Source organism: Sinohyriopsis cumingii, chromosome 13 (assembly GCF_028554795.1).
Source record: "Sinohyriopsis cumingii isolate HCF-2022 chromosome 13, ASM2855479v2, whole genome shotgun sequence".
Taxonomy (NCBI): domain Eukaryota; kingdom Metazoa; phylum Mollusca; class Bivalvia; order Unionida; family Unionidae; genus Sinohyriopsis; species Sinohyriopsis cumingii.
The window spans coordinates 15,998,750-16,012,217 of NC_142973.1; the positions used below are offsets into that span (position 1 = coordinate 15,998,750).

The 13,468-nt window shown below is 33.7% G+C and overlaps 1 protein-coding gene across 4 annotated transcripts in view; it reads left to right on the top strand.

Moving 5' to 3' along the window:
* The window catches only part of LOC149784984 (sodium- and chloride-dependent glycine transporter 1-like), a 192,005-nt gene that overhangs the window by 137,841 nt on the left and 40,696 nt on the right, over positions 1–13,468 (top strand). For all 4 annotated transcript variants that reach the window (XM_089978659.1, XM_089978663.1, XM_089978661.1 and 1 more), the window contains exons 7-11: positions 2,873–3,005; positions 3,640–3,774; positions 8,662–8,765; positions 9,149–9,273; positions 10,121–10,233. In XM_089978659.1, coding sequence (XP_089834785.1) covers positions 2,873–3,005; positions 3,640–3,774; positions 8,662–8,765; positions 9,149–9,273; positions 10,121–10,233 — 610 coding nt within the window. The remainder of the gene's footprint in view (positions 1–2,872; positions 3,006–3,639; positions 3,775–8,661; positions 8,766–9,148; positions 9,274–10,120; positions 10,234–13,468) is intronic.

Below are 13,468 nucleotides of genomic sequence, written 5' to 3' on the forward strand. Positions count from 1 at the left end.
TTGAGCAACGTTGACAGTAATCTCTATGTAAATAATGTGACTGACATCGGGAAAGAATGCATTATTGAAACATTTGATACAATATAATGAAATATTCAAAGAAAATTGTGTGCACAATATTGTAATAGTATTGGATAGTAATTTACTTGTACTGATAGCAGAAACACATTGCTACAATTTTATAGGATATGAACAAATTTGGAGCAGACAGTGGTGTGTAATTGAAGTTTGAACTTAAACATGGATCTGTGTTGGTACTCAAACATACACAGTGGTGTGTAATTGAAGTTTGTACTTAAACATGGATCTGTGTTGGTACTCAAACATACACAGTGGTGTGTAATTGAAGTTTGAACTTAAACATGGATCTGTGTTGGTACTCAAACATACACAGTCGTGTGTAATTGAAGTTTGAACTTAAACATGGATCTGTGTTGGTACTCAAACATACACGGTGTGTAATTGAAGTTTGAACTTAAACATGGATCTGTGTTGGTACTCAAACATACACAGTCGTGTGTAATTGAAGTTTGTACTTAAACATGGATCTGTGTTGGTACTCAAACATACACAGTGGTGTGTAATTGAAGTTTGAACTTAAACATGGATCTGTGTTGGTACTCAAATATACACAGTGGTGTGTAATTGAAGTTTGAACTTAAACATGGATCTGTGTTGGTACTCAAACATACACAGTCGTGTGTAATTGAAGTTTGAACTTAAACATGGATCTGTGTTGGTACTCAAACATACACAGTCGTGTGTAATTGAAGTTTGTACTTAAAATTGGATCTGTGTGGGTACATAGACATACACAGTGGTTTGTAATTGAAGTTTGAACTTAAACTTGGATCTGTGTGGGTACATAAACATACACAGTGGTTTGTAATTGAAGTTTGAACTTAAACTTGGATCTGTGTGGGTACATATACATACACAGTGGAGTTCATGTCATGAACTTGTGAAGACAAAAAAATAGACAAATATCTTCGTTCTATTGTGAATTTTAGACTTTGCTGACAGATGCTAATATTGTCATTTTTTAAACTGCCTATATATACATGCACACACACATTTCATAGATTCAATGCCATTACAAACAAGTTATTTGAAGTTTAAATATTTCTAGTTTTTAATTAAAATAAAAATATCCCTTTGTATGTTTTTCTGCTGTAAAGCTTTAAAATGTAACTGCCTAGAGTAAAAATACCCATGACCACAAAAAACAAAAAGAAGGAAGACGATTAAAATGCATCATTTGAAAAATGTGTGACTCTGGACCACAAATTAAAGTTTGAGCTGCAAACTTTTAAAGATCTTGGATGACTGATTAAGAGCAAGAAGCTATGCATATTAATTACATAGTCTATATGGTAAAAATTGGTAAGTCAAAATTGTAAAGTTTGAGAGATTGTTTACATATTCTTACAGTAAGTCTGCTTAGTGAAATGGTGGACTGTTAAAATGTGCAAATAGATGAGCAATATCAGCCTCTCTTTGGCCTCATGATGGCACTAAAAAAAGTTTGCAAATTTTATGTACTAAAGAAGAAACGAACTCTATTTTGATCTATAATTATTTGTACACCAGAAAATGTTTTTAAAGGTCTGATGAAAAATTACAAACATCAAAGTGGTTGCATTTAGGTTGAAATTGTCAATTTTATTAAGGGCAAGGTTTGAACATAACACAATTTTTATTATGTTTGTGATAATTATCACCATGTAAATTATATGTATTTTTTATATGACGTTTTGTAATCTCATTACAAGTATTATATGTCGGAATACATTGTCAATGTTTTTATATTAAATGTTTTTGGTGTAACAGGATAGGAAAAAGATCAGATCTGTAATGAAGATGAAATACAGGACCAAACTTGAAAACAAATGGCATTTGATGATAAAGGTGATAACCAGCCAGGCTAGTCAGGCTGCAGTCTTAGGCACTTTATAAATCTGCTGTACTCTTCCTTACTGTGAGATTTAACATTAATCTTGCCTCAGATTTACATGTCTGAATAGTCCAAATGCCACCAACTACTGAAGGTCAGACTAGCCCTTAGAATAGCTTGAAATAAGAAGGCAGACTTGCTGCTGCCAATACCTTACCATCAGTCGTCCTTACATACCACTAAACCAAAGGTACATGTGGTCTCGTACCGCGAACAGTGTGATGATCAAAAGTTTCATCCTTGAAATTTAATGGCAACACAGGCAATTCAGTATGCGATAGAATTTTGAATTATTGCCACTTCATGGAGAACCAGACATAAGCTACTACTATAAGGGGTGAATATTTTTATGTCAATTATCTTCCAGTCTTGAGTCTTAAGTTCCATAATGGTTTGTTGTCTTTCTTAAAATTATTATCAATTCAGAGTCCTCAGTTAAATATGTACTTGAGCCTGTAATAGGAGACATATAAAAAAAATTCTCTTTAGAAATGGAGTGCTTCACATGTCAGAAGGAATGGAGAATGTGGGATTGATTTAATGGTAGATAGCTCTCTATTTACTGTATTATGAGACATTAAAGTTTTCTCTTAGAAATAGAGTGCTTCACATTTCAGAAGGAATGGAGAATATGGGACAGATTCAGTGGCAGATAGCTCTCTATTTACTATATTATGAGACATTAAAATTTTCTCTCTTTAGAAATGGAGTACTTCACATGTCAGATGGAATGGAGAATATGGGACAGATTCAGTGGCAGATAGCTCTCTGTTTACTATATTATGAGACATTAAAATTTTCTCTCTTTAGAAATGGGGTGCTTCACATGTCAGATGGAATGGAGAATATGGGACAGATTCAGTGGCAATTAGCTCTCTATTTACCATATTATGAGACATTAAAATTTTCTCTCTTTAGAAATGGAGTGCTTCACATGTCAGATGGAATGGAGAATATGGGACAGATTCAGTGGCAGATAGCTCTCTGTTTACTGGCGGCATGGACATTGACATTCTTTGCTCTAAGCAAGGGAGTAAAGTCAACTGGAAAAGTATGTTTGATTTACATTTTCTTTCACCCTCAACAAATGAAGTTTTTCTTTTCTAAGATTTTGGTGTGACAATATATAGAGAACTTGTAAATTTGTATAGTTTCTTGTTATCATTGTGAGGTGGCAATTGGTAATATTTATGTACTACTTTTCTGAAGTTGATAGAGTGTTCCTTTTTATTTTATTTTTTTGCCTATCTTCATTGCTAAATAAAAACTCAGTGGCTATATCCAAACATATAATCAACTCTTGAATCTCAAAATTGTGTTCTCTAGCCATAAATATACACTGCCTGTGTTGAAGGAATGAAGACAGCTTGTTTAATCTGAATTTGCAGAGTGTCAGAACTACAGTTTTAATATTATGATGTATGCATGAACTAATTCAATGCTTTCATTTTAATTTTCTTGTTTATTAATGAACCATATATCATCCAAAATGTTTGCAATTTTTTTTATAGGTTTGATAATTTTTGCTAGCGTGCATGTGTCACAAATAATTCTGGCATCACAGGAGGGAGAAAATTAAACCTTGATAGCAAATTATTGTAAAACCTTGGGCCTTTAATCTTGAAATGAATAATGACTATGCCAAGAAATGAAATTCTATAATCCTGCTTTTTCTTTCTATTTAGGTTGTTTACTTTACAGCCTTGTTTCCTTATGTAGTTTTGTTCATCCTTTTCTTCCGAGGGGTTACGCTACCAGGTGCTGCTGCTGGCATTTTATATTACGTTACTCCCAGATTTGAAAAACTTGGACAAGCACAGGTAAAGTTACAAAATCTTTAATCATAACCTTAAAACACAGTGTTTTCAATAACTTCACATGAAAAAGGGCCCAGAGGGCACTCGAAGTTAACTGACATGATGGTGGGCGGTTGTCTTTTTAATGATATACATGGCTGTAAAATCCAGAGTACAGTAAATGACTCTAGAAAGATTTAAACAGCAAGCAAAAGGCATTTTGCACCTTACATAGAAAGAGTCTCAATGTTTGGCTCAATCACTGCACTTGTATTACCTTCAGTCAATGTTTTACCAGAGTAGGGTACTTATTTTTGGGTCCATTTGATTTAACCCAATAAGATGCCAAAAACATTCTCCGGTAATACATCCTACTCTGCAGCATGTGGCATAAGCCTCACTCTAGTCTAATAAATTCAGCAACATTTTAATGCAGGTAATGTATTAATTAAAATTAAGCTTCTGGGTGGTAAAACTAATTTATGTAATATCTTGGAATTTGGTTAACTAATAATGAAGTTTCTTTTTATGAAACAAGTATGTCTAATCACATTTGGTTAAATATTAGTAAACATTTATTTCATTAAAGAAAATGTACTAATTCAACCCACTTTGGCATTCCTTGGCTACCATCACAATTCAAATGGCAGTCTGCAGAGTTGGAACAAAGTGATCACTTAGTTGTGCCGTTGCAAAGCGATCACTAAGTTGTGCCTTTACTTATTATGGATAAAAGCATCAGAGAACTACAATACGAAGCATTAGACTCCAGGCTGTTTAACAGTGTCAGTTTGGGCTGCCAACTAAAAGATTTAGTTTTGGAAATTTGGCCTCCATTTCCCCATTAAATGTTGTTAAAGCAGAACTTAACAGCAGTAAGGCATCAACCCCTTAATCATACCTATCAGGTTTATCGTCATTCATTGTAAGGTTTCTTTTTATTGTCCGATCTTGATACATGCCGTTTTGTTCTTTTGATGAATTTGAATGATCAATGTGGACACAAACGGCGCTAATCAACAACATTGACTCATAATTCCTGGTTATATTTTTGAAGAATAAGCTTGTATTGCTTGTGTTCACGGAGATTCTTCATTTTAATTGTACTTTCATGGCAGAGACAGTGCTGTTTAAAAACTTAATAATGGACATGTGTTATGACTTTGTGCTCTTAAACTAAAGAAGCGAACCCAAGTTTAGTAAAATTACACAATCAATTTTTTTCCTTAGAATGCAAAGTGAAATGTTAAGAGAAACTTACAGTATTGTGATTTAAATCCAAAACAGTCTTCAATGTTCTATCACAAGTCCAAAAGTGTAGAATGTTCTTAATGAATTCCAAGTCTTGAATCTCTTGATATGCCAAGAGTCTTGAATGCCTTGATGTACCAGATGTACCAGAATGATATAATCCAGAATGTCTTTGAATGAGTTCTCAATAATCCTAAAATAGTGTTTAGTCCAAAAGTCAGTGAGCACTTTGCAAGTCAAATGAATAATTTAAACAACACCATTGAGATTATAACTGTATATAACTTTAAATTTGATAACAGATTCCCAAAGACTAATATTAAAGCAGGAATGAATAATTGTTTGCCTAATCCTTTTTATATAGACTTTCACCAGACCTATGACACAATGAAATGCCCTGGATGTTGGTCATTTCTAATGGTAAATATCACTAATTTGTCAGCAAGGTCAGGCCTTTAATTGAAATTTTTGTATACATCTTGTTTATCACTTGCAAATATTGTTATGACTATATGGTCTTAAAACTAAGAAAAAGAAAAGAGCCAAAAGCCAACAAGTTTTGTAAAATTAAACAAATTCTTTATTTCCCTCGAAAGCAACATGAAACTTTAAAATGAACTTACAGTATTGTGTATTAAATCCCAAATACTCCTAAAGTTCTATCACAAGACCAAACGTATGAAGTTCCAATTGAATTCCAGTGGTATTCCAAATAAATTCCAATATTTGATATGTTGATGATGTGCCTGTAGTCTTGAATATGGTAAGGTGTCAGTGGTCTGGAGTGTGATAATGTACTAACAGTTTTTTGATGTATCTCAGCAGTATAGTCCAAAAAGTTCCTTGAATGAATTCATTATAGTTCCTAATTAATATTTTAGTCCAAGAATATTATTGAACACTTTGAAATATCAGCGAATAATAATTTGAATAAATAAATCCCCCCAAATTAAAAACAGTAAGACTGATTCTGCTTCAGATGTTACGGCAAGAACGAATAGTTTTTAAAGTAAACAACATTATATACAAAGCTAAGACAATAATAGAGCCAGGATTTAAGTCAATCTCATATAAAACATTCCAAGAAATATTAGCAAGGTATTGTTTACAAAATAAATGTCACTGGTCAGGCACACCATGACCTTGATTTTGGACAAAGTTGAGTACACAATTCAGACATGCATATGGTCATTAAAAATGCCAACAAATTATACAGATTAAATATACTTCACACTGACAAATCACAGGGTAGACATTACATGAGAGTAGTCAGGTAAGCCAAAACTCTACCTCAGTCATGGACAAAGGTCAAGCATACAGTATAAATTAAATATACATAACAAATGTAAGTGATTGACTCTATGGTGCAAATGCAACCTGTTGATGTTTTACTAGCAGGTGTAAAAACACTTAAGGATATGAGCATTTTCATTTTTACTTACTTTTTCGTGCTCTATTTAGAGTCCCCAAATCCTCTTTTTAAGATTAATGAGGGGACAATGCCCAAATTGACTAAATCCTATTATTGTCTGATTCTCTTCTCTCTCCCAGCTGTGATGTCTTTTGCTTCTGGTCAAAGTGTAAGAAGGATGATACTATGATTGCTATAGTGGACTAATGTAACAGACGGGGATATTTTTTTTTAGTTCTACTGGTCATAGACCAGAAGAGCTTATGGGATGGTCTATTGTCCATTGTCTGTCCATTAGCACAAGGTTATTATCACTACTGCTCCTAAACTGCTTTGAGGATTAACTTGAAACTTTAAACACGCATTAGTGTGGTCTAGTTCGTCCTAAATGAAAACGGTGCTGCTCAGGTATCCAATATGGCTGCCACAGTAGCCGTCTTGTTACTCTTGAATGGATGGCCATATCAACAAGGGGATTTCACTAAAAAACTTTTTGTCCTAAATTAAAATTACAGTATGTGTACCAGAATCTCTAATTTGAAACTCTTGTTATTGTTGAAGAATATCAGGGATGGTTTCAACACTCGAGAGTTAAAAGGTAGAAATGGTCTTATCTTGATTTCTTAAAAATTCTTTTTGCTGAGTAGAGTGTTAATACCTGTTATTTGAATCCTCCAGTTACTAATTGGAGAAGGGAATAATTTAATTGGGTTGGGATCTAGCGTAAGGATAAGATAGAGCAATCAATAATGGCTGGCAAGTATTATATAATTAAAATTAGACCCCTCCCCCATTTACTGAAGGCAGTTTTAATCTTCGAGGTAACATTTTAAAAAAAATAATTTTAGAGCTCCATATGAGCAGTTGTTTTTAACTGTATATCTTTGCAGTCATTAAACATAACAATATGCTTAGCACCATTTGAACGATTATTCCATTTACTGCCTTTTCTAGGTTTGCTGTGGCCCTTGGTCATAAAGTACTCTGTGATATGTTATATCAGTAGCTGGCATAAACCAGTCAATAAAAATCAACTTATCTGCAAATGTTCTGTGGAAAATCAATTCATATGTTCGATGGAAAGTATTTTCCTCTTTTTTTCTCACTTGGTGCAGAGTTGGCTCTTTTTATTTACAAATATTGAATTCTGTTCGAGCTTTCATCACCTTAACTAAGTTCGGGTATTGCAAGAGTGTATTATGTATGATACAGAATAGTGTAATACAGTACATGTGACAGTATATTGGGAAAGTTGGAAGAAAGTTCAGATTAATAAAAACTGAACAGGTCATGTGGTCAAAGTTTCATATAACTTTTAATTCTTTAAAAAAAAACATTGATTGGGAAACAATGTAACATGTCCAAGTTACCTGAGATAGGCTTTAATTTGCATCTTTCAACTCTGGCTTGATGGTGGCTATGGTGAGATGATGTTTGCAAATGTGGGCTGCTAAGTTCATCTTCTCACCCATGAGCTTCACTTCTCTATAACATTCCTGACAAATGACAAGGTTATCAATTAAATTTCCATCTTTCTTCGAGAATTTCAGCCAAATGACTGATTTGGCAATTTTATTTGATGCTAGCTTGCAAGAATTTCCAAGTATTATTTCAAGTTGAGAGATATCAACAAACCATTGAGCTGCATAGGGTTTGGAACTAGAGTTTGTGCAACTGTACTGGTGGTAAATAAAGTCTACACATACTTTGCAAACTTTTCAGTTGAACATACTGTTTTTCATCAATGCGTCAAACTTTTAACTACGTTTCCCAGCTTTACAATAGCAGTTATTGATCTTTTGTTACGCCTTACTGAAAACTGGTAAATCTTACGGAAAAAACTCAACTGCCTTACTGAGACGGACTCGTCAGGGTTGGCAGGTCTGTATACCTATGGAACTTCAGACCCCAACTTAGGACATGGCACATTGTACAATTGCATTGTAAGGCATATTTGAGAAGCCATCAAGCTGTTTATATCTCCATTAGTTATTATGCCTTTGTTAAACTTCTGAATAGTTGTTACTGTAAGTGCACCCAAGTTTATTTTATGTTAGTAATGTCTGAGTCTAGTCAGAGTATCAAAATGCATTTGAAATTGAAAAGAATTGTACATGTTTCTTAGTCCACGTAGAAAATGTATCTAGTCCATGTTGTAAAGAATTGTACATGTTTCTAGGTCCATGTTGAAAAGAATTGTACACGTTTCCTGGTTCATGTTGCTATATTTATCTTCTGATCCTTACCAGGTGTGGTCAGATGCCGCTGCTCAGATTTTCTTTGCCTTAAGTCCAGCATGGGGAGGTCTCATTACCTTGTCCAGTTACAACAAGTTTCATAATAATTGTCTCAAGTAAGTATTTTTCCATCTATCTGCTGGTCTATCCATTTCTGTCTTAAAAATTACCTTACCTGCTGGTCTATCCATTTCTGTCTTAAAAATTACCTTTTACTAAAAAGATGACAAGCATTAGGATGATTATTGGCTGAAGTGTTTTAGAAGAAACTCTTAATATTAATACAACCTTTATTGCAAGTCCAGGCTGTTGTTTCTTTTCATTGTGGTAATTAGTATTAAGTTTAGAATTGGTTATTGTTTCAAATGGTATCATAAGTACAGATTATCAGTGTCGAGTGGGAATAGTTGAATACAGTTTGTATATTGGGTTGCTTTATGTCACATGAGCTCTTAAATTTAAATGTATTGCTGTAATGTGAATTGTTATTCTTTGACAGAGATGCCTTAATTGTTGCATTTGGCAACATCTTAACCAGCTTATTTGCGGGATTTGTCATTTTTGCCATCATTGGCTACCTTGCCTCGGAGCTGAACATGAAGGTGGAGGATGTAGTGGATGAAGGTAAGAATAACCCATATTTATGGAACTTTACATCAATAAGCTGAATGTTAGATTTTACAGTTCAAGTTTTAACACTTATAACACGAGCTCAGGATTCTTGATGTAAGATAAAGAACCAAATTTTGGACAGTTTTCAAAGTTCATTGATCTCATCAGTAATTGAAGTAAAGCATTACTCTTGAAGCTTTTGGGCTTCGAGTTTATTGGAGTTTTGTTCAAAAAAAGTTTAAAATATTCCAGGCCTTGTCTACTTTGAAAATATTTTTATTTATGAACTTAGCAAGATAGCTTTTCCAACTATTTGCTTTTTGACACAAATGTAAACGTTGTCTTTATATTTAGAATAATGTTTTCCTCATTACTGTAAGTTATTTTATTCCATTATACTGGATGTAGACTGTAGGAACTTAATGTGTTATCTATGAATAGTTCTCTGTATTTTTACACACTGTAGGTTGTAGTAACTTACTGTATAATCCATGAATAGTGCTCTGTATTTTGATACACTGTAGGCTGTAGTAACTTACTGTATAGTCCATGAATAATACTCTGTATTTTAACCCACTGTAGGCTGTAGCAACTTACTGTATAGTCCATGAATAGTTCTGTATTTTTACACACTGTAGGCTGTAGCAACTTACTGTATAGTCCATGAATAGTGATCTGTATTTTAACCCACTGTAGGCTGTAGCAACTTATTGTATAATCCATGAATAGTGCTCTGTATTTTACACACTATAGGCTGTAGCAACTTACTTTATAATTCATGAATAGTTATGTTTCAACTTTAAACATCAGTATTGGTTGAGGAGTAACATGACATTAATTTTGTTGAACTTAATTGCAGGGGCTGGTCTGGCATTTATTGTGTATCCTGATGTGGTTACAAGATTGCCTATATCTCCGTTGTGGTCCATCTTATTCTTTGTGATGATGATTACATTGGGAATGGGGAGTGAGGTAAGGTGGGCTTGCTGGACAGTAGCAATGATTACCTTGGGAATGGGGAGTGAGGTAAGGTGGGCTTGCAGGACAGTAGCAATGATTACCTTGGGAATGGGGAGTGAGGTAAGGTGGGCTTGCAGGACAGTAGCAATGATTACCTTGGGAATGGGGAGTGAGGTAAGGTGGGCTTGCAGGACAGTAGCAATGATTACCTTGGGAATGGGGAGTGAGGTAAGGTGGGCTTGCAGGACAGTAGCAATGATTACCTTGGGAATGGGGAGTGAGGTAAGGTGGGCTTGCTGGACAGTAGCAATGGTTATATTCCAACCGGATCAACACATTTCAAAGAGTATATTGAACACATGACAGAATAAAGAATAAACAGTTTTTGAAAACACTTAATTTAAAAGAAAAATTATTTTGTTTTGTACTGTGCTTATTTTGTATCCAGTATTGAAAACCTAGTTGATTCCAGTTTGTGTCTGTAGCATCATGTTTTTTAAAGAGTAGATAATAAATACCTAATTAACTGATTCATATTCTGTTATGTGCAGAAAAGGAACTGATGTACATGCTTTTATAAAACTCTCACCACATGATCAAACCTCCAATGGCTACTTTGTTGGCCATCTTGAAGATCTTGATATCACTACTTCTCCAGATCTAAAAACATCTTGTCACTTCCTCTCTTAAACTAATAATTCATGGGATGTTTACTGGAACACTTCTAAACATGTGTTTAGAGTGAACATGTGCACATCTGCTAGCCAGCATATCTTCACATTTGTCATTGAAAACCAGACCTAATTGATCATTGCTGTCATTTCATAAGTAATTGCTTGCAATTTTGTACTTCATTGAATTTATTAACAGTGACTTGTACGTTGAATGCTTACAGGACTATTTAGTTGCGTTCCAGTAAATATGTTGAAATGTCAGCATTCTGAAATTGATTTAAAGATCAGAGCTTTTCAGCTATTTTGGCTTGTGAGCTTGATAACACAAACAAGGATAAATATATACTTAGCACAAGTCCAACAGTAAAAAAAGTTTCAATTGAATTCCAATGATGTTCCAAATAAATTCCAATATTGAATGTGTTGATGTGCATGTAGTCTCAGACATGCTAATGTGCCAATGGCCTGGAATGTGGTGTCTGTTAACAGTCTTTTGATATATCACAATATTATCCAAAATGTCATTGCCTGAATTCACTATAATTACAAATTAATGTTTTAGTCCAAGAATATTATTGAGCACTTTGCAGTTCCAGTAAATAATAATTTGAATTTTGAAAAAAAAATCCAGATTTAGTAATTTTTCAAGTAAACAACATTATATAAAAAGCTGTCACAGTAATAGAGTCACAATGAAGGTCAGTCTCCTTTCTAAAACATTAAAAGTTGTCAAGTTTAGGAATTTCCAAGTGAAAAACTTGTATCCTAAATCCAGATAGATGTACAACATGTTTACTTCCACTGATAATAATCTGAATATTTATTCTATAATCATAGAGAAATATTAGCAATATGTTATGTTGATTTTGGACAAAAGTCGAGTATAAAATACAGATATACATAACATAATCATTGAAAAAAAGCCAACATAATACAAATTAAATAACAAATAATACAAACTAAATAACAAATAATACAAATTTTATATGTATATATATATATATATATATATATATATATATATATATATATATATATATAGCACATATTGATAGCATTGAAATAATTTCATTTGTCATCTGTCCTTGATGTCAGGCTCAAGGTCATGGGCCATGACAAAGAATTTTGGGGTATCTTATGAACATGTAAACTCAATAATAGAAAATGTTTTTCTTACCAAATTTGGTAAATCAGTAAATAACAACATATGTGCAACCCTAAAAATGTTAATTAATGTAGCAAGCACACAAGTTTTTGCAAAGAAAATTTCATTGACATTAACATTTTGTGATCAAAATGTATAAATCTATTACCGCCTATCACTATTCAGATGGACAGTTTTGGAGCTGAGGTTAAGTATCTGTGGCCATTATTTTCTGAGTTCTACACTAAATGGTGTACTTTGATGGTTTTTAAGAAAATAATTTCATGTCAAAATCAAAGATTTTGGGCATCATATTTGCAGTTTGGTATTTACTTATGTTAGAATAAACTGGCTACACTTCATTTTGTTCAAGTTTACATAGGGCATTAGAAACAGCATAGGATGCAAGCACATGATTTTGTTCAAGTTTACATAGGGCATTAGAAACAGTGTAGGATGCAAGCAGACATGATTTTGTTCAAGTTTACATAGGGCATTAGAAACAGCATAGTATGCAAGCACTCATGATTTTCAAGTTTACATAGGGCATTAGAAACAGCATAGTATGCAAGCACTCATGATTTTCAAGTTTACATAGGGCATTAGAAACAGCATAGGATGCAAGCAGACATGATTTTGTTCAAGTTTACATAGGGCATTAGAAACAGCGTAGGATGCAAGCACTCATAATTTTCAAGTTTACATAGGGCATTAGAAACAGCATAGGATGCAAGCAGACATGATTTTGTTCAAGTTTACATAGGGCATTAGAAACAGCGTAGGATGCAAGCACACATGATTTTGTTCAAGTTTACATAGGGCATTAGAAACAGCATATGATGCAAGCACACATGATTTTCAAGTTTACATAGGGCATTAGAAACAGCATAGGATGCATGCACACATGATTTTTTTTAAGAAGGCTTAAACCATTAATGTTTAGGAAAAATCATTTCGCATAGTTTTGATTTTATGCTGAAATTAAAGATGGGCTTCAATTTCATTACTGTTGTTAAAAAATGTGTTTCATCTGTGAGAAATACAGTTAAACAGGTCAGTATTAGCTGATCGCTACAGTGTAGATGGAGCTATTGTATGTGTATGTGTACAGCTGCAGTTCATCTCAGCCATTCTTTCTTCCTAGGTCTTCGGCAACAGTTCAGAGTGGGTTTCATAGTCCTCCCCCTGATTGGATCTGAGCTGGCTAACTTAGTTGTACATTGTTGGTTAAGTTTCTGCATTTAGTTCAGGTTTTTGGCACCCTGTGTATATGTATTATTCACAGACTTGGGTTAAATTTAGTCTTTTAGGGTTATTTCTCGAGCAGTGTTCATGTTGGAATCATCAAATTAGATGATTGTATTCATCTCTCCTTGTACCACAGCTTTATACAAAAAGGTTGCTGCGATCAACATTTCACGTTTTTACT